Source organism: Amphibalanus amphitrite, unplaced genomic scaffold (genome assembly GCF_019059575.1).
Source record: "Amphibalanus amphitrite isolate SeventyFive unplaced genomic scaffold, NRLGWU_Aamphi_draft 000046F_arrow, whole genome shotgun sequence".
NCBI classification, from domain to species: domain Eukaryota; kingdom Metazoa; phylum Arthropoda; class Thecostraca; order Balanomorpha; family Balanidae; genus Amphibalanus; species Amphibalanus amphitrite.
The window spans coordinates 809,442-833,410 of record NW_024881542.1 but is presented as its reverse complement, the minus strand read 5'-3'; the positions used below and the strand labels follow the sequence as shown (position 1 = coordinate 833,410).

Here is a 23,969-nt window from a genome sequence, read left to right as displayed (position 1 = left end):
AGGACAAACATCACTATCGCAGCGGCGGTGAATTAAGAAAGAAATCACTTCGTTCCAGTTAGGGTCAGGTTATAATCAGGTACAGGTAGTCCTACTACGAAATACCTCATATCTCCTGATTTCGTGAAAAAGATGCACTTCTTTTTCACGAAATCATTGTCAATTGACAGTAGGAACTAGGAAGACCACATTGGCTGACGTCACTGGTAAGGCGAATGATTTTTTATTTTTTGTGTATTAATTATGTATATAGGTATGTATTTACATATGAGTATATACATACTGTAAAATATTTTTTTTTTAAATGAATATTTAGGTGATCTTTTTTCACCCTTTACATCATTTTTAATCTATTCCCTACAGTATAAAATATAGTGGCCGCAACTTAAATTTCAAAGCTGGTAGCGAGCGAGTTGCCACGCAACGTCAACACAGTGCATTGCTTTTTCTGCTATTGAACAGCTTCTATTGCAATCACTTTGTTTGTGTGATTCATTTGTCAACAAGTTTGTCAAGAGAGTTGTTGGAGAGTTGTTGGTTGGGTACGCATTTGTGTATTCCAACTTAATTCCAACATTTAGTTGAAGGTCAATCGGAACCACAGGTCGCTTCCAATTATTTTAATTTTCTGGCACTGTAATCAAAATCAAGTTTGAGCGATGGGCGCAGTGCTCGGGATATGCACAGCTTCACAGGTATGATAATGATTTTTATTTTTGTTTGCATTTATATCAATAGTTGTATGCTTTCTCAGCTGTTTTAGTTAGGATAATTCAAATATTTTTCCTATACCATTTTGATTTGGTGGTACATACCTGGTACCTAACTAGGTTCCTAGATTAAAGGGACCCTCCCACCTTCAAAAAGTTTATGAATTGGCATGAAAGTGATGTCGCTCGGTTCAGAAAGAGCGAAAACGAATATCTACCAAATATAACCGAAAAATATTCACCGGTTTTCAAGATATTAGACTTTTACTTTTGTTTACTTTTTTGGGATCTCCGCTGTTTCTAGCGACTTTATTTTAGAAGTGCGGCGTTTGCGGCAGATGTTGCGCGCAAATAGCATATACCACCGCGTGCTACAAAACGTTTTAGTCTAACATTTAAAAATCGTTAGATATCTGCGCTGACGTCACACATTCAGAGGGGTATTCCTTAGCATTAACCCCTCTGAATCAAAATGCTGCAATTTTGAAATTCAATATTTCCGATTTAAGGCATTTCTCGATGTTGTGAGTGCCGAAACTGGTAATTGTGAGCCAGGGACCCCATTTTGGCTATCTCAACTCAAATCTAATGTTAAGGTGGGAGGGTCCCTTTAAGATGCTTCATTGAAATGAATTAAATTTGAAGCTCAAAGTAAAGGCGACTGAGAGTATTTGGTGCAACTGATTGTTCTCATGTTTTTGGCGCAGCTGGCATGCTGTTGTGGGTCAGCTGCCTGCAGCCTGTGCTGCTCGGCTTGCCCATCATGCCGCAATTCAACAAGCTCGCGTATCATGTACGCCATCATGCTGCTGGCTGTGACTGCACTATCATGTGTGCTGCTGGCACCCGGCCTGCAAGATCAGCTGCAAAAGGTCAGTTCTGGTGGGAAGGTTGCAGAATAGTTGTCTTCTTTGACTAAGCCAGAAATTGACTTGCCTGGCAATTGGCATGACAGTGCTTCATTGTTTTCAGAGGTTATCTGATCTAGGAGAGTGTGCTTAACTTCAGTTTAATAGTTAATGGAACACTGAAGCCTTGAGGCTCAGTAAAACATGGGATAAGCCTAGTGGTATCACAATGACAATCTTGAATTTAGGGCTGCAAAAAGCTTAGAATCCTCAATTGTTAGCCCAGTCCTGGAGAATGAATATGTTAGAAGAACAATGACCGGCCAGATTTTATAGCCATGGTCACAATATTGTGTGCGTGATGCATTCTGGAATTGGAATGTACCTATCTCTCATCTGGATGCATTTTCATCACATAGGATGAATAACTTAGAAGACCAAGCATTAGGGCATAGGTATATTTGTGAAAGAGAACATAGTTATTTTGGTGATTCTGATAGTTCTGGCAGTTCTGGTAATCTCTGGCCAGAACTGTCAATTCTGGCTGATGCTGATGCCTATACTGTCTTGGTATCTCTGGTTTTAAGGAAATATATCACTTTTAACATGGGGTTTTGAACTGGAATAGCAGTTTTGTAGCTTGAGCTGAGACTAGATTAGCACAAATCAAAATGAATGACTTTCGCAGGAATGTGGTGACTATTAGAAGAATGCCCATGATGCAGCTACCTCAGCATCAGCCAATCAGCATGCAGCTGGTTTTGAACTGCTCAACATGATTGGTCAATGTGTACTAAGCTTCTGTGCCAAACACTATTATATACTGAATATAGTTCTTTCTATATGAAAAAGTTAACAAATTCCTTTTCTTAATATTTATCAATTTCTATTTTGATCATTTTTAGCATAAAATTGGAAAGCTGTATCAAAAAACAAACTAATTTGAGAGAAGTAGTATATTCCTTTAACCCGCGCCCCACGGGGGGGGGGGGGCTATTCATAGCCCCCTTTCCGTTTTTCTGCAATAACTTCTAAACCGCTTGACGTATCGCCGCCAAACTTTCAGTACCTTCGGCTGCATCAATATGACACCTTGTGTCAAAATTAAAACTTCGTAGCTATCATAGGTCGGCCGGAAATGACGTCAGAGTGACGTCATGTTCGGCTGATTTCGACCGCAAAATCAAAATTTATATTTTTATTTTTTTTTTCAAAAAGTTTTTAACTTTTCGAAAAAAAAAACTGGAATATGTATGATAGAACACATGCTTATGACTTACTCTAGGAAGTTTTAGCCAGATATCTTCAAAAATGGCCATGTTATACACATTAATTTATAGCAAAAATTTCACAATTATACATTTTTGAAATTAATTTTTCAGTACGTATTTGACATCATGCACCAATATAACTAGCACCATCTTGTGTTCCTGAGCTCAAACTGCATGCGATAGACATGTTTTTGTTGAAAAATTTCCACTTTAAAAGTTAACTTTTTTTACCTGGAAGTGGCCTGAAGCTAAATTCGACTCAAAATGACCTCGAATGACATATAAACGACATCGAGTTCGAAATCTATGGACTAAATGGACCATAAAACATGTGTCACGGTGACCGACGCATGACATAAGATTTCCCTGACCTGTGATGACTTGACCCTGACCTGAAAATCAAAATACAAGTTTGGTACTCTCAGGGTAGGGTATCTAAAGCATCTGTACACGAGTGGTGTGTAAACCAAAAATGAGCCTGATCTGACTTGTAAGACGGCGGCCAGAGCCCAAAATGTGAACAAGCCAAACATCGATAATTTTTACTTTGACCTGACCTGTGACGTCATCGTTGACCTCGAGGTCAATGAAATTAGGTTTCGTTCGACAGTGTTTCCAGGCCTATCTGACGCCGTTTGAATTTTGACGATCGGCCTAGTAGTTTCGGAGTTTGGAGGGGGGGGGGGGCTATGAATAGCCCCCCCCCCCCCGTATAGGGGCGCGTTATACACGGACCCCAGTGGGGCGCGGGTTAATTAACAGTGCAGTAATTCTTGTAACATCCCCGCGTGGGCTGTGGGCAGGTGCCGTTTTGCGGTGACCAGCTGGACTGCAGCACGGCGGTCGGCTACATGGCCGTCTACCGCGTCTGCTTCATCACCACCCTGTTCTTCCTGCTCATGGCGCTGCTCATGATCAACGTCAAATCGTCCAAGGACGGCCGGGCCGGTCTCCAAGAACGGGTCAGTAGACGGGGGGTTGCAGGGCGGCCGGGCCGGTCTCCAGAACGGGTCAGTAGACGGGGGGGGGGGGGTGCAGGGCGGCCGTGCCGGTCTCCAGAACGGTCAGTAGACGGGGGTGCAGGACGGCCGGGCCGGTCTCCAAAACGGGTCAGTAGACGGGGGGTGCAGGGCGGCCGCAGGCGTGGGTGAAATATACGTTGACCTTCATTTGAAGCTCTTGCTCATAAGTGATTAGGGGATGCCACTTATTACACTTGATTCACCGCCCATTGCCCAAGGAGTGTTTTCATAAATGTAAAACATTATATTTCTTAAGTCTCGACAATCTGTTCTTACTTGTTAGGTACTTGGTCTAGTTAGGTGAATATCTTTCGTGGAAAGTAACAGTACCTACTGACTTTTTTCCCAGATTTTGGGCAATCAAGTATCTGATACTAATAGGCGGCATGGTAGGATCATTCTTCATCCCAGGTGAGCGTAATTGGATGCAGGCAATGCATATTTTCCGATTTCGCTACTAAGACAAGGTACGAGATACAAGCGTGAGATGAATAGCATTCAATGCTTCCTATTTGATCATATAGTTAATGTTAGCGTGCCATAGTTACGGTTGAAATAACGTTGTCTATTATGTGTTTCGACTTCTCCGTCACTAATTGTTGACTGTTGTCCGCGCCGTTTTTTTTTCAGCGGGTGGCCTGACGTTCTGGATGTATTTCGGAATGATCGGCGGCTTCCTGTTTATTCTGATCCAGCTGATCCTGATCATCGACTTCGCCCACAGCTGGGCCGAGTCCTGGGTACGTGCCGGCCTGATGGCTCTTTGACGATGCTAATAGGTAGTCCTTTAGCTAACAGGTACCTAAAAGCGTAGTAATACGAAAAGTGCTCGACAGCCATCTTGATGGAAAAATTTGATGAAAGTTCGCTAGTACGACAATTTCGTCTTCTAAAATCGGTCTCAAAGCCACATGTTGCCAGGCCTGTTGACTGTTTGGTGTTCTGATCTCACCATTAGCGTGGCCCGCTGGCCGGCGATCGGCAGTGCCCCGACTCGGCCAGTCCCGTCGTCCCTCTGACACCGCCCGTCTGTCCGTCCAGGTGTCCCTCTGACACCGCCCGTCTGTCCGTCCAGGTGTCCCTCTGACACCGCCCGTCTGCCCGTCCAGGTGTCCCTCTGACACCGCCCGTCTGCCCGTCCAGGTGTCCCTCTGACACCGCCCGTCTGTCCGTCCAGGTGTCCCTCTGACACCGCCCGTCTGTCCGTCCAGGTGTCCCTCTGACACCGCCCGTCTGTCCGTCCAGGTGTCCCTCTGACACCGCCCGTCTGCCCGTCCAGGTGTCCCTCTGACACCGCCCGTCTGCCCGTCCAGGTGTCCCTCTGACACCGCCCGTCTGTCCGTCCAGGTGTCCCTCTGACACCGCCCGTCTGCCCGTCCAGGTGTCCCTCTGACACCGCCCGTCTGCCCGTCCAGGTGTCCCTCTGACACCGCCCGTCTGTCCGTCCAGGTGTCCCTCTGACACCGCCCGTCTGTCCGTCCAGGTGTCCCTCTGACACCGCCCGTCTGTCCGTCCAGGTGTCCCTCTGACACCGCCCGTCTGTCCGTCCAGGTGTCCCTCTGACACCGCCCGTCTGTCCGTCCAGGTGTCCCTCTGACACCGCCCGTCTGCCCGTCCAGGTGTCCCTCTGACACCGCCCGTCTGCCCGTCCAGGTGTCCCTCTGACACCGCCCGTCTGCCCGTCCAGGTGTCCCTCTGACACCGCCCGTCTGCCCGTCCAGGTGTCCCTCTGACACCGCCCGTCTGTCCGTCCAGGTGTCCCTCTGACACCGCCCGTCTGTCCGTCCAGGTGTCCCTCTGACACCGCCCGTCTGCCCGTCCAGGTGTCCCTCTGACACCGCCCGTCTGTCCGTCCAGGTGTCCCTCTGACACCGCCCGTCTGTCCGTCCAGGTGTCCCTCTGACACCGCCCGTCTGTCCGTCCAGGTGTCCCTCTGACACCGCCCGTCTGCCCGTCCAGGTGTCCCTCTGACACCGCCCGTCTGCCCGTCCAGGTGTCCCTCTGACACCGCCCGTCTGTCCGTCCAGGTGTCCCTCTGACACCGCCCGTCTGTCCGTCCAGGTGTCCCTCTGACACCGCCCGTCTGTCCGTCCAGGTGTCCCTCTGACACCGCCCGTCTGTCCGTCCAGGTGTCCCTCTGACACCGCCCGTCTGTCCGTCCAGGTGTCCCTCTGACACCGCCCGTCTGTCCGTCCAGGTGTCCCTCTGACACCGCCCGTCTGTCCGTCCAGGTGTCCCTCTGACACCGCCCGTCTGTCCGTCCAGGTGTCCCTCTGACACCGCCCGTCTGCCCGTCCAGGTGTCCCTCTGACACCGCCCGTCTGTCCGTCCAGGTGTCCCTCTGACACCGCCCGTCTGTCCGTCCAGGTGTCCCTCTGACGCCGCCCGTCTGTCCGTCCAGGTGTCCCGCTACGAGGAGACCGAGTCCAAGGGCTGGTACTGCGCGCTGCTCTTCTTCACGTTCCTGCAGTACGCGCTGGCCATCACCGCCGTCGGCCTGTTCTTCGCCTTCTACACGCGGCCGGACGGCTGCGCCACCCACAAGTTCTTCATCAGCATCAACCTGATCCTGTGCGTGGCGGTGTCGGTGCTGTCGGTGCTGCCCAAGGTGCAGGCGGCGCAGCCCAGCTCTGGTCTGCTGCAGTCGGCCGCCGTCACCCTGTACACCATGTACCTGACCTGGAGCGCCATGGCCAACCAGCCCGGTACGCCGTTTGAGCGCCATGGCCAACCAGCCCGGTACGCCGTCGGCCTGCGAACGGCACTCGCTTGTGGTTCTGTGGGGCCGTCCGGACCTAATTACCCATTACTTTCCGACTGTGTCTGCTTTCTGGAAATATGCATTTAGGTACTACGCTCCTACTGCGAATATTTGTCCATTCAGTTACCTACTTTCTTTCTTAATCCATTTTCCTGTGTAACAGCATAATACTATGGCAGCTCGCTATTTGTTCGCAGTCTTCCTTTCTATTCAACTCAGTGCTTATCGTCACCACTCACCACTTACCATCACCCCTTCTCCGTCCCCGGCTGCCGTTCACAGACTCCAGCTGCAAGCCGAACTTTTCCCAGATGATTGACGGCAGTGGGGTGTCGCCGGGCGCGCCCGGAACCACGGCCGCGCCCACGGAGGACGGCGCCGGCTTCGACGCCGAGTCGATCGTCGGACTGGTGGTGTGGTTCGTCTGCGTGCTCTACTCGAGCATCCGGTGAGCGAGGGGAGGGGGCTGCGCGGGTGGATATGGTTTGATACGGTTTGGGTGGTGAGGTGAATGGTCTGCTTTCTTTAGCATGAGTCTTTTTCCTCTTATATTGATCGCTGTATTGTGGCCCATAAATTAATTTGAGCGAGATTGAGATAGAACTATGTAATGTGCATCTTGCCTGTCTTTCTCTCTTTTGTCCATCCGCTAACCGACTCTCCGTGTGTATTTACTCGCAGCACTGCCAGTTCGTCTCAGCACGCCAAGCTCACTGGCTCCGACAAGATTTTGCTGAAGGATGAGGCGGGCTCTGGTAAGTAATGGTTGGCGCGGACGTGAAGCTTCTTTTCTCAGTGAGAGAAAAGACATGATCCATAAGTATCAATGAAGGGCGGGACCTTTGAAGGGCAGCAGCGTGGCAATTTTACGTTTTCTCTTACATTGTTTTTTAAGGCAATTCTACAAATACGCTTTTATATTATTTCCAGTTGTGGCATTTCCGTTTGTTCTAGGAGATTATGGCGACAATGTTCAACTCGTAAAATGTCCAGAAACTGATCAGAAACCAACCGTCCACATTGTCAACAAATCCTTCAGTCCTACGTCTTCGATGGAGGAACCCATTCCCATCTTCCAGACAGGCCGAGAGCGGGGGCCTTATTTACCGGTCAGGCATTAGTGCTTATGATTAAATCTATCTGCTAAGATATGGGGTGTATTCCTAGTTTGTCACTGGGCAAGCGTTTCATAATTGTGATCCTTCGCTGTTGAGACCTTTAAACTGATTAACCTTATCCGTTTCACTGTTTCTTCAGCTTTTCACTTATTGAGTAGCCAATTCAGCCTGAAAAACTTCTTTGATTCAAAAGATCAAGTACCAAGTCACTGTTGATGCTCAATAGCCAAAGTGTTGGACCTATTTGGAACACAGAACGTCGGTACATTAAACCCATAAGCACGCAGTTTTTCACAGTAATTCCGCGAGTAGTACGTCCGTCGTTCTGACCTTACAAGGACGAGCTCATCACGCGGGTACCTGTCTGTTGTCGCAGGCGGCGCGCCGCAGGACGCCGAGGCCCAGGTCTGGGATAACGAGGAGGACGGCGTCGCCTACAGCTGGTCCTTCTTCCACATCATGTTCGCGCTGGCCACCCTCTACGTCATGATGACGCTCACCAACTGGTACTCGTAAGTACCGACCGATAGTGGTGGGATACTCGCCAACTGGTACTCGTAAGTACTGACCGATAGTGGTGGGATACTCGCCAATTGGTACTCGTAAGTACCGACCGATAGTGGTGGGATACTTGCCAACTGGTACTCGTAAGTACCGACCGACAGTGGTGGGATACTCGCCAACTGGTTCTCGTAAGTACCGACCGATAGTGGTGGGATACTCGCCAATTGGTACTCGTAAGTACCGACCGATAGTGGTGGGATACTCGCCAACTGGTACTCGTAAGTACCGACCGATAGTGGTGGGATACTCGCTAACTGGTACTCGTAAGTACCGACCGATAGTGGTGGGATACTCGCCATCTGGTACTCGTAAGTCATAAGTACCTCCTGATAGACTGGTGGGAAGGCCAATGGGTTATTATGTGTGATGCTCATCGGAACTCGGTAAGTATCTACCGATAGTGATGGGATGCCCACTAACTGGTACTCGGTAAGTACCTCCCGATAGTGATGGATGCCCACTAACTGGTACTCGTTAGTTACGTACTCGGCAGCCGGACGGGGTATGGGGAATATGTGCGAATTATAGTAGGGAGAGATGACCTGGCAGTAGAAAGCTGTAGGCCTGTAGGGTACTAGGGTAGGTAGAAACTAATAAGACATGGCCAAGAGAGTCTTGTATCCCCCCCCCCCCGTGCTTGTTCATGAGATTTTCCTGATGACATTGCTTTTGAGCTCTGAGTTATGATACACCAACTATTCAATTACGAATTTACTCTCCTATGGGATTTGACATGACTTGATAGAACGTGTGTATTGATATGACGTTCGTCCTCGTTGCATGTTTAAATGTATGGTATTGAGCCAGTCAGTGTACAGCAGTGCTCCCCAACTTTTGTGTGGTGCAAATTGCATATATCCGGTTCGTCATTGCATGCGATTCGCTCTTGCATTGTCTGTCTGTTGTGTCGTGCAAGTTAGGCCGTGCCATGCTGAGTAGGTATTAGGAACTGAGAGTTATTTCTTTCCATGCCTCTTCTTGCGATCTACAGGCCTAACGAAAGGTAGGTAAACGGTACCTGCGGGCCACTCAACCACTTGCACGCAGCACGATTCCAGAGCATGAGACTGTTTTGGCGACATGTTTTCCGGTCTAACGGTGAAGTGCGTGATCTTGCTAATGCGGCCCTTGATACTGACAGTGTTGTGCGGCTATTGGCTGTGCATTATTGGTGTTGCTGTCAAAAAGAAAAACAAATCATGATGGGGCATTAATGCCTCTACTTGTCACGCTCATTAATTGATTCCAATCACATGCTAGGGACTTGTCCAATTTAGTCAGAGGCTAGAGCTTTGGTATACAAACCTCTTGTGAACGGAGGGGTTTCATTTTGCTTCGCTTTATGTTGGATGATATCTTCACTTTGTTGAGGTGTAAGATCTCGTTATAAATATTCGGGGCTTCAGGCTACGATTTAACACGTTAAGCTATTGCTCTCCATGAATTGTTGGATGGTTATTGCCTTTGCTACGCTTGGTGCAACTAGATGCCGGCAGCGCTCTTGCGTTGCCTTGGGCCAGAATTGGAGGAACGGTACTGAGGGCACACACCGGACCAAACCACCGAAACCCAGACTGAGCTTGGCAAGGAGCTTGGACTGAGCCAAGGCCGTATAAGTTGACTGAGCGGACTGAGCTTGGACTCGCTTGGACTGAACTTGAAACCAACCGAAACATCCCAAAAATGCTTGGAAGCACGTGAGATTTGTGTGGATATCTACCTACAGTAAGATATGAATTAACTGCACGTGCATAGTTCATGTCTCAGGCACCCCAGTGCAGTCATTTTCATAACATCCTGTAGCGTGTGTCTAGTTCTATCAGTGTACCGACTTTTGTGTCGCTAGCTCGACGTTTCCCGGGATCAGAGGATCCCTCGTCAAAACCGTTATCCGCCCCCCGCACGCGCAGCTTGCACCCCTCTGATATTATCTCGCCGGAATGTCATGATCAAATGTATTCTTCTTATGACCTGCAAGTTTTGAACCAGTTAGAGCTGCCGTTTACCCTGCAGGTGTGGCAACGTACGAAGGGGTGCAATCGGCTTGCACGTGCATAGCTCATGCACCACAGAGTTTAGCTCAACCAAATGTGCACTATTTTGGAGGCCTTGCCGGGGACTACCATTGAACCGATTTTGAGGTCGATAGTTCAAGATTTCTTTGAGCCAGAGGACCCCACGTCAAAACGGTTTTTCCGCCCCCAGCACGTGCAGCCTGCACCCCTCGCAGACGGTGACCCCCCTGGAAACTGGTTCAAGGTGTTACCGATGGGTCCCACCAGTGTGGCTTTGTTCGTGGCATTGGGTTGACCTGTAGCCTTGACAAAAAATTTCGTGTCACCGAAACTTTGAAGCGGAATAGCATGTGCCACGAAGCACTGAGCGAACCGAGGCCAGCACCAAAAGTTTACCTCGCCGGTGACGAGTCGAACGGTACCACTTTGGTCCCGATCGGTCCACACATTTTGACTCCAGGTCCAAAAAAGCTTGGACAAACTCACATACATACTGACAAACAGGCTCGGCCGAACTTTTCTTCAGCGACCCACCAATGGGAATTTCCGGATGCAAAAGCATGCTATCGCATGCTTTTGATCCTCCAATTCTGGATTCGCCCCTGACGCTTTAGATTCAGAAGGTATATTTCTACGACTTAGCTTCTTTTGAAAATGTTTGAGTCCAGCCCTCTGGAATGTCTCACTGGTGATCATTATTTCATTGGCCATTGCTCATTTTTTCGCATTGTGTGTCCTGTGTGAGGACGAACGGAACCCAAAGTAAAGACCGCCGCGGTTTGTAACGCATGTTTTGGAATGGTGCCGTAACCGCTCCACACCAGACCACCTATCCATCCCTTCCCAATACCGACCGTCGCTGTTCTGTCCCCACAGTCCCAACTCTGACCTGCGCTCGCTCTCCAAGAACGCCGCCTCCATGTGGGTGAAGATCGCCTCCTCCTGGGTGTGCCTGGCGCTCTACGCCTGGTCGCTCGTGGCGCCGCTCATACTCACCAACCGCGACTTCAGCTAGATGGCACCACCAGCGCGACCGGACGCCGTGGTAAGGGCGCTGAGGACGAGCTGAAGAGAATAGGAATGACGATTAGATGGACCGAGAGACAAGAGGCGCCATATGTCGGGAGGACGGAACACTGATAGATAGATGGCCAGGTGCAACTGGTGCGAGCTCGAGGTTGTATATTTGTACTTGCAAAGAAGGGAATATATAAATGTTTTATACCTTTCCAAGAAGGAAGCTCGGTTCGGAAATCTGAAAGATAGGGGCAGTTAGTTGTAATCTACCGTCGGGGTCTGTACTGGCTGTCGGTTCTGTGACTGACGGCTGTAGTTTTGTTCACTGTTCCCACCACCGAAAGCTTAACTTTATCTGAATCTTGCGGGGTCTCTGCGAAATGTTTGCGATGTAAATAATCCACCCACAGATAGTTACTCCTTACTTCTTCTTATCCCCCCCCCCTTCCCCCGTATCTCAAATGATACCGTTCTGGCCTAACCGTCATCCCGAGAAGCGTGATTGGTTTTATCGTATGGGTGAATTGTACCTGAACGGATCGTTAAGAACAATGGTCTACTTATCTGAACTGTGCTAGCGTAAGGTCCAAGCGAACGGAAGCGAATGATGCCGCATCGCGTTAGTTATAAGTCCTTAAACGTCAGTGATTTTATGATAGCCAGATGTGAATGTGTTTCTACCGGTTAGTCACCGTTTCTGACGTCTGAAGGTGCTTTCTGCAGCTTAAGAAAAAGTGCATGCCACGTGCTCTGTATTCGTATCCCTCTGTAGTGTTACCATCTTTAGTCACCACTGATAAAATCACTGACCTGGTGCGCGTACTACCGCCAATCGCCGGCGATATCTCTATTACTAACGACACTATCTGAATCGATAATAAAATGTGCTTGTGCTTTCATTTAGTACTTATCACTGGATGTTAAATGTCGGGCACAGTCGCGGTTTAACGTTTCTTTGTAGTTACATATTATGTTTGGTGCTAAAGATGTCCACCTATTCAGCAGTTAAATGTCTCCGTTATCTACCCAGGAGAACGATGTATTTCCAAGCGTGGCTCCAATGTCGTCTGTGGTATGCCAATATGCTACTATTTTGTGTACTTCTCATTGTATACTCCCTGATTACTGCGGCGGCTAAACGATCTGTGGGCTTCGTTGCCAACACCGCGGCAACCGCTGCTTTCCGTCGGTGTCCACAGCCAATGTTCGGTGTTTTACCAAATACACGAGTTGTAACGAACCCTACTCGGTGCTGAAAGGCCATGAAGCGTACCACCCACATAGTGGGAGTGTTAGTTCGGGAATTACAGAAGCACAACTGTGAGGTAACATTATCTCCTTTCAGTCTCTGATCCTATCCTCCCACTGGCTTGTTCCGAAGCTGCAGATTACGTAAGATGTTGCTTAACTGCAGCTGCTATGGTGCATTGAATGCCTGTATTTTAAACAGACTAATTCACATAACATCGTGCACCGTCCCTCCATCGCACAAACACTGCGCTTATTCAGCACGCCGAGCTATACATACAATTAAACGGAGCTGTATTGCTGATCTGTCTCCCCCCCCCCCCCCAACACAATATATGGCACATGTACAGAGCTGCTACTGCACGACGCTAGGGTTAAATACGCAGACAAATACAACAAAGTGCGCAATACCACAAAAAAGGCCTCAGAAAATACACAGGACTAAGCTGGGTCGCTATCAGCACGACGGGGGGTCGTGGCCTAATAACTCGCCCCAGGGCGACTACAGGGCGATGCTACATAGAGCGGCAGCGGAGACGGGATCCTTTCTGTCCGCACGCAGTCCGCCAGAGAACGTGCGAACCGCGCACAAAATATACAACATGGTAGTGCATGCATGATACACAGATAAACATCAGCTGTTGCAGTTCGCAGAAAAAATACCGTCGCAAAAGCAGTCACTTCAACACTCGTTCGGGCAATTCGCGCAGCCACTTGCACAGTTCTTGACAAACAATGCCGACTGTCATCCGCCTAAACACCATTCAGTCTATCACATATAGCGTATGTGCAAATAACAGCGATAGCCTTGCAATAATGAGCGCCATTTATGAAGCACAAATGAGAGGCGAGTGCGCTGGCCTGGGCCCGGTGAGATGAGTATGCTAATGCCCTGACGAAACTACAGGAGCGGCGTGTCAGCCAGGTCATGTCACAAAGCTACAACAGTGAGGTCAAGTGAATGTGCGCAGTCACTGGCTGGGTCCGCCAGTGATCGGAAAAACTAGCTAATGTCGGTGAGATGTAGGTTGGACCTACAGTATACGCGAATAGTGGGCGGAGAGAAGTCGTAGCTGTGAAGGAAACCCTTCGCGCCTCCACGGCGTGCTGCCAAATATCAGCTGACGGTGTCACCGTCTCACCCTGTCTTCTGTCGCTGGTCGTCACTAGCACCAAAAATCCTCCTCGGTCTTATGTCAGCACCAACACTACACTGCATAACCCGTCTGTAGTTAAACGTTCGTCTCTATCACCCGCGCTCACTATATAAACCTGAAGCACTTTTGTTTGTCCTGCGGTAGCCGAGTCTTGAAGAGCACCGAGTCGACCCGGAATTGCGTGTTGAGCAGCGGCATGTAGCCGAACACGCGGGAGAAGAAGTTGATGCACTTGTGTCGCTCGGTGAAGTGTTCCTCGTCCTCAGAGAGCGTGACCGGACAGCCGGGGCAGCGGAACGTCCAGCGGGACGTCACCTGGCGGCAGGGTGAGGGGGGAGGTCAGAGACTGGTCCTACCGGACAGCCGGGGCAGCGGGACGTCACCTGGCGGCAGGGGGAGGGGGAGGTCAGAGACTGGTCCTACCGGACAGCCGGGGCAGCGGAACGTCCAGCGGGACGTTACCTGGCAGAGGGGGGAGAGGGAGGTCAGAGACTGGTCCTACCGGACAGCCGGGGCAGCGGAACGTCCAGCGGGACGTCACCTGGCGGCAGGGGGATGGGGGAGGTCAGAGACTGGTCCTACCGGACAGCCGGGGCAGCGGAACGTCCAGCGGGACGTCACCTGGCGGCAGGGTGAGGGGGGAGGTCAGAGACTGCTCCTACCGGACAGCCGGGGCAGCGGAACGTCCAGCGGGACGTCACCTGAGGGAGGGGGGAGGGGGTCAGAGACTGGTCCTACCGGACAGCCGGGGCAGCGGAACGTCCAGCGGGACGTCACCTGGCGGCAGGGTGAGGGGGGAGGTCAGAGACTGGTCCTACCGGACAGCCGGGGCAGCGGAACGTCCAGCGGGACGTCACCTGAGGGAGGGGGGGGGGGGAAGGGAGGTCAGAGACTGGTCCTACCGGACAGCCGGGGCAGCGGAACGGAACGTCCAGCGGGACGTCACCTGGCGGCAGGGTGAGGGGGGAGGTCAGAGACTGGTCCTACCGGACAGCCGGGGCAGCGGAACGTCCAGCGGGACGTTACCTGGCAGAGGGGGGAGAGGGAGGTCAGAGACTGCAGTGGGGGGTCCGAGGGGAGGCGGCCAGACCTGGGACATCGCGAATTACTTTGAGCTGCGAGCTAGACAAACCTCATGCATGGTGGTGGTCACTGTAGCCATCATAGTTAAACATAACCAGTGCACGTGGTGGTCTCCAAAATCCGTCTGGTCATCCATGTTCAGAGGTTAACCCATTATGACCAAACAGTCACGAGTTGAAGTGACCAGGAAATCCACCGAACTACACGCTAATCAGTGAATAACACATGCCATGCCTGAACGCAGTCTACACTACACAACACCGAACACTGCAGCTGCGGCCCCGCTGTCCCCCACCACCACTGCTGCTGCGGTCCCGCTGTCCCCCACCAGCACTGCAGCTGCGGCCCCGCTGTCCCCACCAGCTGCAGCCCCGCTGTCCCCCACCAGCACTGCTGCGGCCCCGCTATCCCCCACCAGCACTGCTGCGGCCCCGCTATCCCCCACCAGCACTGCAGCTGCGGTCCCGCTGTCCTCCACCAGCACTGCTGCTGCGGCCCCGCTGTCCCCCACCAGCTGCAGCCCCGCTGTCCCCCACCAGCTGCAGCTGCGGCCCCGCCGTCCCCCACCAGCACTGCAGCTGCGGCCCCGCCGTCCCCCACCAGCACTGCTGCGGCGGCCCCGCTGTCCCCCACCAGCTGCAGCTCCGCTGTCCCCCACCAGCTGCAGCCCCGCTGTCCCCCACCAGCACTGCAGCAGCGGCCCCGCTGTCCCCCACCAGCACTGCAGCTGCGGCCCCGCTGTCCCCCAACAGCACTGCGGCCCCGCTGTCCCCCACCAGCTGCAGCCCCGCCGTCCCCCACCAGCACTGCTGCGGCGGCCCCGCTGTCCCCCACCAGCTGCAGCCCCGCTGTCCCCCATCAGCACTGCAGCAGCGGCCCCACTGTCCCCCACCAGCACTGCTGCTGCTGCCCCACTGTCCCCCACCAGCACTGCTGCGGCCCCGCTGTCCCCCACCAGCACTGCTGCGGCCCCGCTATCCCCCACTAGCACTGCTGCTGCGGTCCCGCTGTCCCCCACCAGCACTGCAGCTGCGGCCCCGCTGTCCCCCACCAGCTGCAGCCCCGCTGCCCCCCCCCCCCCCCCACCAGCACTGCTGCGGCCTTGCTGTCCCTCACCAGCACTGCAGCTGCGGCCCCGCTGTCCCCCAACAGCACTGCGGCCCCGCTGTCCCCCACCAGCTGCAGCCCCGCTGCCCCCCACCAGCACTGCTGCGGCCTTGCTGTCCCTCGCCAGCAGGCAGCACTGCAGCTGCGGCCCCGTTGTCCCCCAACAGCAACGCTGCGGTCTCGCTGTCCCTCACCACCCACCTTGACCGGCGGCTGCCGGGTGAGGTGCGAGATGAGAAAGTTCATCGCAATGTCCTCGCAGTTCATGTATTCATCCACCTTGTCTCTGATCACCTGCGGCATCCACTCAGAGTACATGTGCGCGTAGTACTTGTGGAAGAACGCCGCGCCTGCGGGGTGCAAAGAGGGGCGGTTTAGTGGTCAGTTCACTCAGGTTAGTTCGTTTGTAGTCGACACAGTATATTTACTTCACGCAGTTTATTTATCCAATGCAATGTTTTACTATGTAAAGTTGAAAATTGAAATTAGGCTAATTATGCGATAGATGTAATGATAAATTCACGACTTAGTTCCTATGTGTAATATATCGCGAAACAGCACCGGCGACCTCAGGATCAAGGCTGCGACCGTTCACCGTCCAGCGGGCGGGCGTCCACTGTCCACCGTCTGCCGTCCACCCACCTGTGAGCACCATGGAGAGCTCGCACGAGTAGTTTGAGTTGTAGTGCCAGCCGCCGAAGCGTGTGTCCCACGCGTTGAACCGGCCCGGGAAGCCAACCAGCCTGTCTCGCTGCTCGCGCCACACGCGGAACCCGAACACGATCTCGTCGTGTCTCAGGTGGGCGTCGTCGTCGATCGACAGCACGGCGTCCGTCTCTATGGCGTCGAACGGCAGGAAGCGGTTGTTGAGGCTGTTTTTGCCCACGCGCACCACCTCGACGGGCACGCCGACGTTGGGCCACTGGAGTGTGTCGGCGGGCGGCTCGGGCGTGTTCCAGACCACCACCACCTTGTTGAGGTAGGGCAGGCCGTACAGGTGGCCCAGCGCGCTGAGCAGCACCTGTTCGCGCCGGTAGGTGAGCATCACCACGGTGAACTGTTCGTGCGGCGAGTTGCCGCCCAGCGACTCACTGAACTCCTTGCCGGAGCCGCCCTCACCGGCCGCCACCGGACGGAAGCCCAGCCGGGGACCTGGCCGAGCGCAGGTGGCGGTTACAGGGCGAACGAGCCGCAGCACAGACTGAGCCAGTGACTCAGAAAGGAATACTGCAACATTAATGTGACGATATTATTTGCCACATGCGGGTTTAAGACAGTTTTATCAAGAGCCAGCTCCGAGGCTGGAAAAATCCATCACTCGACAGAAACAGTCGACAGAAGCAAGCACAGTCACCATGGCAATATCTCGCGACATTTCCTACAAAACCACCAACATCCTGCTGGTCTCGTGACGACTACTCATCGCATCCCCCTTTCCTCCCCCCGCCGGTCACATACCGACAAACTTGGCCTCTGCGGGCAGTACGTCGCCGTAGGGTACGGCCGGGTAGAGCCGGTGCGGCGCCAGGAACAGGTTCCAGCGGGCGTAGCTGTCCAGTCGGGGTGTGGTGAGGTTCCGCTGGTAGGCCGCAGAGGCGTGCGGCGTCTCGATCGGTCCCAGGTACTCGTCCAGGTCGAGCGTGGAGAGCTGCACGTCCACCGTCACACGCTGGACGGCGGAGAGGAAACGTGAGAATAGCGACAACAGTGTGGTTATGCACTGGCAAAACGGAGTTGCATAGAAAAACGTAAAAAAGCACTGTAACTCGCTGTGTGCTGGAACTGAATACAAAGGCTGGTGATGCGACAGGATAAGGCCCGATTTGACAAAGCGGGACAATTTATTTAATCATGGAGTATAAAAACCCTCGTATGAAAACCTTGGGACCACGTCCTTAGCTCCTAAAAGTGTCCAACAGGCGATCGTGGTCGTGTATTATCAGCAGTGATATATCAACGATCGTGCCACGTACTTGGAAGGTGTCGTTGAAGACGCTCTGTGCTGGTACGGCGGCGGCGGCCGGCGGCGGCAGCTCCAGCCGCTCGGCGAGCTGGGTCAGCAGGGCGTCCGACACCGCCTTGGCAGAGCTCAGGTAGTGCTCCCACAGCTGTCGGTCAGCAGAGGGACACGGGAAGGCGGTTAATGGGGTGGGGTCTGGGGAGTGTATTGTAGTGTGTTAGTACCGCAACGTCGACGATTGATCACGGCTCGCGTGTCGATAGAGCATGATACACCTTGAACATGCTGATGATGAGTAAACTAATGATGCACATGTTCTAATGATCTTCCTGGGTGCTCATTAAGCCATCCTCTAGTACCACAATATCGGAGTATCTTCACTCAGCCATCATCAGACCTCTGTATCAGGTCGAGTTGCCCCTCACACTTCCTCGACGAGGCGGGCTAGATTCGGCATAAACGACGACATGGTTTATGCCGAATCTAGCCCTCCTCACTCACCCTGTCATCGCCCCCCCCCCCGTCCCTCCCCATTCCTCACCTCGCGTCCGTTCCTGCGGTAGCTGAGTATGTCGCCGTCGGTCAGTGAGCGCAGCATGTAGTGCAGCTCACGGACCCGCGGCTCGGCCACCCGCAACACCGCCCGCCGCCAGTCGAGCACTCCGTCGAACGGCAGCGGCCACTCGCCCAGCAGCACGGGCACGGCGCCGGCCCGCAGCGCCTCCGTCAGCCGCTGCTGCACCGCGCCGCCCGGTGGCAGCAGCAGCGCGAACGTGGCGTTCCCCAGTCGCTCGGAGCGCTGCTGGGCCGAGCCGCAGAGCCGCCAGCCGCCGGCCGCCGCAGAGACGGAGGACGGCGCGGCGGCCGGCGCGTCCTCGGGACACCGGAACTCTGTGTGTACCACGTCCCGGGTGTGGGACTGCGAGAGCGACTGCAGGCTGGACGTCAACTCGTCGGTGCGCGCCCAGCGCTGGCCGGCCGCCAGCTCGCCCTGAAAGGAGACCAGCACGGGCCGGCGCGCCGGCACCAGCGGCGGCAGCGTCTGCCAGGGCACGCCCTGCAGCGGCCCGTCCACGCTGGGCAGCACCAGGTCGAACCCGGGCCGCGGCGGCGCGCCGGCGTCCGGCGTCCTCACCAGCACCGCGCGGCCCGTGTCGACAGAGTCCAGGGCGGCGGCGGCCGGCGCGCTGGCCGCCACCAGCACGTGGTTGCGGCCGTCCCCGGACCAGTGTTCGGCCGCGGTGAGCAGCCGCTGCAGCCGGGCCGGCTCCGGCGCGCCGCCCACCACCAGCACGTACGCACAGACGGCGGCCGGGTCGGAGCGCCACTGGGCGTTGCTGCGCAGCGCCTCGAGCAGCCGGCTGGCGGCCGCGTCACTGGCGTCGCTCAGCGGCCGGTACAGGTGGAACGAGAAGCCGCCGGTGATGGGGCAGCGCGAGTAGTCCCAGCACTCCGGCAGCGTGCAGCGGCGTCGGTCGGCGGCCGGCGGCGGCTCCAGGGCCGGCCGCGGGCCCGGCTCGGCGCGCAGCGGCCGCGGCCGCGCCAGCAGCGGGGTGTCGCGCTCGGCGGCCTCCAGCTCGGCGGCGCGCGCGCGCTCCACGCTGTACTTGAGCCGCTCGTACTCGAGCTGCAGCCGGGAGAGCTGCTGCTTGAGCTCATCCACCCTGCCGCTGTATGTCTCCAGTGACTGGTGCAGCTTGTTACGCTTTGCCTCCAGCTGGAGCAGCTCGTTACTGACAGAGTCTGCAAATGTGGCAGCAGAACAAGTGTCCGCATGACAGAGGTGTGAAACAAATGTAGGGATTACAGGCATATACTCAATGCAAAAGGAGCAGGTGTACTGGAACTAGATCATAACCCAAGTGAGAAGGAGCTATGTGAAAATCAAACAGAACAGCAAAGATTAACAAGATAGAGACAACCAAATGAAGGCAGGATGGAGAAAAAGAATGGTCATCACAGTACAATTTTCTGACAAGTTTGTTTCATTAGTTTATGTTGTAACATACTTGTTATTCTATATTATTTTTACTTATCAACATCTGAGTAGTCTTAACAATTTAACAAAATGATGCATAGCCCCAAAGCTAAAAACAGTTAAAAGCCTACTCAAACAATATTGAAACACAAAGTTAAAAAAGCTGATTAACAAAGCATTCATACATCTGGACACTTACTTTTGATCCTGTTCATTTCATCGATCCTTCCTTTCAGATGAGCTGAGGAGTCACTGTTCAGGTCCACATTGGTCACCAGGGGATGTGCCTTCTGAGCCACTTGGGTCTGATGAACTAGAATCTGAAAAGAAACGCATCAGCTGTCACTCAGGTACTAAATAAAAAACCCTTACTAATACCATTTTCTTAAAATATATTCAAAACTTTCAAACAATGCTTCACTTCTTTTCAGTCTAAATTCTAGAATTTTGTTGCACTGAACCAGAATGTGAGATAGGTACACTCAAGGGCAGATTGATGTTCCACCACTCCCTACCCATCGGGCTCCCATGGCTCAGCACTGCAGCTGCTGCCAGTGTTGCCTGACCTCAGCACTGCTCAGCGCTGCCTGCCAGTGCCAGTGCTGCCAGTGCTGCCACTGGCAGCAGCCAGTGCTGAGCCATGGGAGCCCGATAGGTAAGGAGTGGTGGAACATCAATCTGCCCCCGAGTGTACCAACACAATAAGTTCCGAGACTTATTGGGCTCGGCTCATGATGATATGGTGGCTCAAGATGGACAGCTTTAATACACATGCACATGTACCTATATTTTTTAAATTGCAACTATCATAATCATTTTGTTGGTTAGCTAATGACTCACCTGAGACACATAATAATGCATCATTAGTGGAATTAAAATCAAAAGGAAAATGAGAATCAGCACAAGCGTTGACAGCTTCATGTGGATCAAATAGCTTATGGCTCGAGCAACACAAGAGTTTTGAGTTCTCGAGTGGTGAAATTCATTTTCAAAAGCCATTTCCGAAGCACTCATACCAGCTCATACGCATACCGCTCTACTGAAATTGAAATGTAAAAGCCGTAAAAGCATTGCCGGAGATCCACACACCACGGAACTAACTACACCGATGTCAACAGTCTTCTGGGATAAAAGCCAATAAGGGCGATTTTCTCGTTAGATAGCGAATCCTTTTCGTCTGTAATGACAAAGAGAAAATTGAATGTCACAGCTGCGCAATAAACGTACCAGATCCCAGAGCTCAAATAATATTATATGCATGTATTTGTTTTACCGGAACGTATACAAATGGTTATTTTTTATATGTAACCACTAAACATAAATATTTTACATCTGAATAATATAGATGTCAAGCAAACATGAACCAGTGTAATTGTTCAGTGTCCTTATGAGTTATGGGATTACGATCAATCTGCACGGGCCCAGGGGGCGTCGAAGTCTAGTTCCTACCAACCTGGCACTCCCATGCCTACGTCACCACGAGGACGCCCGAGGGCATTTACATGTTGAAGATAGGGAAATTGCCATAGTTTAGAGCCGCCTGGAGGGCAACCTTGAGATAGATGATAATGTAAATGTGTGCTAATATGATCATCAACATGTTATTTATCCAAATCCAGGGCCAATTAATCGATATCTTGTCACGTTTTCCAGTGGTGATGCGCTAACTTTCGTGGTTCTTGCAGCCAATAAGGGTGTTTCATAGTGCGATTCAGCCGCATTATCGACTTAAATGCCATAAACCGCCACGGAACATATGATTTGCAGCTCCCTGGCGTGATAGCTGCCAGTAGGGCTCCGGAGTCGGAGTCATGAAGTCGGTCGGAGTTGACAGTTCTGACCTGAGTCGTCGAGTCGGAGTCAGAGTCGATTTTAAAAGCTGGAGTCTGAGTCAGTCACCGAAATTCGATCCCCTCAGCAGACCTTTCAGGGTTTTGTAGTCGGAGTTGTAGTCGGTCGGAGTCGACAGTTCTGACCAGAGTCAGAGTCAGAGTCGATTTTGAAAGCCAGAGTCGGAGTCGGAGTCACCAAAAATTCATTGCCTCTGCAGACCTGCTAGGGCTGTGGAGTCGGAGTCGGTCAGAGCCGACATTTGAAATCAAAGTCAGAGTTGATTTTTGAAAGTCTGAGTCAGAGTCGGAGTCATCAAGAAACCCATGGACGATCCGCAGTACCATGCAGTAAGGGCGCTGCCGATCGATGCCTTGAATTGCCTATGATTTATGAATTGAATGAATAGATGGCAATTAATTAGGTACCTGCTATTATTCATCCCTTGCCACTTGGAGGACTTACTTTCAGCAGAAAAAGACGCATTATTTGTTTGTTTATTTATTGACAAATATTTTTGAGCAGTTAGGGATAGAGACACAAAACACAATGATAGCCACCTCGCTGGTGCAAATCATTGCTAGATAGATGTTGAAATGTGTTGCCATTGAAGAATCTGCTGATTTTCCTGGCGGCTCTCGTTTTCAAGTAACTACTGGTCTTGTAAGATCTCTTGATTGCTCACCGTCTGGCGTATAGTTCCAAGGTTTTCTGAAAGCTAATCAAACGTCATCATGGCTGCTCTTGATGGCATGGCGCTTGCTGATTCTGGGCTCTTTATTGGTGGTTCTTGCGTCTGATCCTGTTGCTTCATGTTCCAGCATATCACATTAAATTTATAATGGAACAGACACTTCTACCTTTTATTTCACTCTCAGTCGACTTGCATTTACCCCTGTGGCCTGAGCTGGCCCTTTTATTTCCACGATAGAATCTATCAATTATTGAAAAAGCCTCGGATAAAAAAGCAAGAAAAGTATGTCAAGTTAAATAATTGCGACGGTCCTAGAAGAAAACCAAAAAAAAAAAAATATCAAACAGCCTGTCCATCTCACTCCCCTCACTTCATAACAAAAACAAACCACGCAGCAAAACATGCAAAAGAGCTTAGCAACGCATTTGTCTGAAGTGCGCAATATGTGTCACATCTGGAAAATTTAGTAGCTACTTGATTATTCAACTAGACTTGGACTATATAAGCTAGGCTTTTATATAAAAAATAAGTGTTTGCTTATCGAATTTATAGTAACTGGCTGCTTGACTTCGAAATAATGATTTATTACAGAAAAAGCTTGTTTGCGACATATTTGTAAAGGAACAACGGAAATAGCTTTGACTCGTACGCTATTCTAGTACATTTTTGGTAGAAAACTTCGTCCAACCTTATGTTTTAGGGCCTTGCACGGGCCCACCGGCGAATCCAGCTCAGAGTTGGGGGGGGGGGGGGGGCAATTGGCAAACCATAACAATTTAGCGTTTCTTTCCATGCACTGTCTATAGGCGTAATGTTAAAATTTTGCCGTTTGGGAAGGGCAAATGCCCTATTTGTCCTCTCCTGGATCCGCCACTTCACTGAGTGCACGGGCCCGTGCCGGTCGTGCCCCCCCCCCCCCAGGCCACCACCACCATCTCAATGGGCCCCTAATATTTAGATCGCTGAGGACCGTCTAATGAGCTGAAATGATGATTGAAAAAGGCCTAAAATTAAATAGCCCTCATCTGGCGTCAAAGGCCCTCGGATGGCCTCAAAGAGCCCTCAGTTGACGTCAAGCGGACCCCAAAAGGCCTTAGGTATAGGGCGTTAAAGAGCCCTGAGCTGGCGTCAAGCGGTCCTCCGAAGGTCTCAAGACTCAAAGGGCCCTTAGCTGGCTCAGAGGGCCCTCAGCTGGCGTCAAATGGCCATCAGGACTCAAAAGGCCTCAGACGGTCCTCAGCTAGCGTCAAACGGCCCTCAAAAGACCTCAAAGGGCCCACGGCTGGCGTCAAAGGGCCCTTAGAAGGGGCCCTTGAAGGGTTCTCAACTGACGTTTAACGGTCTCCAGAATGCCTGAAAGAGCCCTCAGCTGGTGTCAAAGGGCTCTCACCCGAGGTAAATAAAGGCCCTTAGAGACCTTGCCGGCCCATGGTTATCTGAGGGGCCCCGGTTACTGAGGGGCCCCTGGTTATCTGAGGGTTCCCTAGTTACCTGAGGGATGAGGGGCCCCTGGTTATTAGCCCTAGAACGCCTAGGGGGGGTTGTATCAACCCCCCCCCCCCTGAGGTTTTTTCGAAGTGCACGCT

At 52.3% G+C, this 23,969-nt stretch overlaps 2 protein-coding genes across 3 annotated transcripts; one reads left to right on the top strand and one right to left on the bottom strand.

The window, feature by feature from the left end:
• The first annotated feature begins 496 nt into the window (after positions 1–496).
• LOC122377519 (serine incorporator 3-like) lies at positions 497–12,566 on the top strand. Its single transcript, XM_043357610.1, has 11 exons — positions 497–695; positions 1,418–1,582; positions 3,633–3,791; positions 3,835–3,839; positions 4,201–4,262; positions 4,482–4,591; positions 6,253–6,556; positions 6,895–7,060; positions 7,294–7,367; positions 8,107–8,242; positions 11,186–12,566. The coding sequence occupies exons 1-11, from the start codon at positions 660–662 to the stop codon at positions 11,322–11,324; spliced, it is 1,356 nt and encodes a 451-aa protein (XP_043213545.1). The 5' UTR covers positions 497–659; the 3' UTR covers positions 11,325–12,566.
• A 183-nt stretch (positions 12,567–12,749) lies between these two features.
• On the bottom strand, positions 12,750–20,966 carry LOC122377518 (exostosin-3-like). Of its 2 annotated transcripts, none has more exons than XM_043357607.1 (8): positions 20,700–20,966; positions 20,059–20,179; positions 18,423–19,624; positions 17,895–18,029; positions 17,380–17,590; positions 16,564–17,073; positions 16,123–16,271; positions 12,750–14,046 (listed from the first exon to the last, which is right to left on the bottom strand). In XM_043357607.1, the coding sequence occupies exons 1-8, from the start codon at positions 20,871–20,873 to the stop codon at positions 13,837–13,839; spliced, it is 2,712 nt and encodes a 903-aa protein (XP_043213542.1). In that variant the 5' UTR covers positions 20,874–20,966; the 3' UTR covers positions 12,750–13,836. The 2 variants fall into 2 exon arrangements, with proteins under 2 accessions (XP_043213542.1, XP_043213544.1); XM_043357609.1 differs by lacking the exon at positions 12,750–14,046 and adding an exon at positions 14,230–14,588.
• Positions 20,967–23,969: the final 3,003 nt, after the last annotated feature.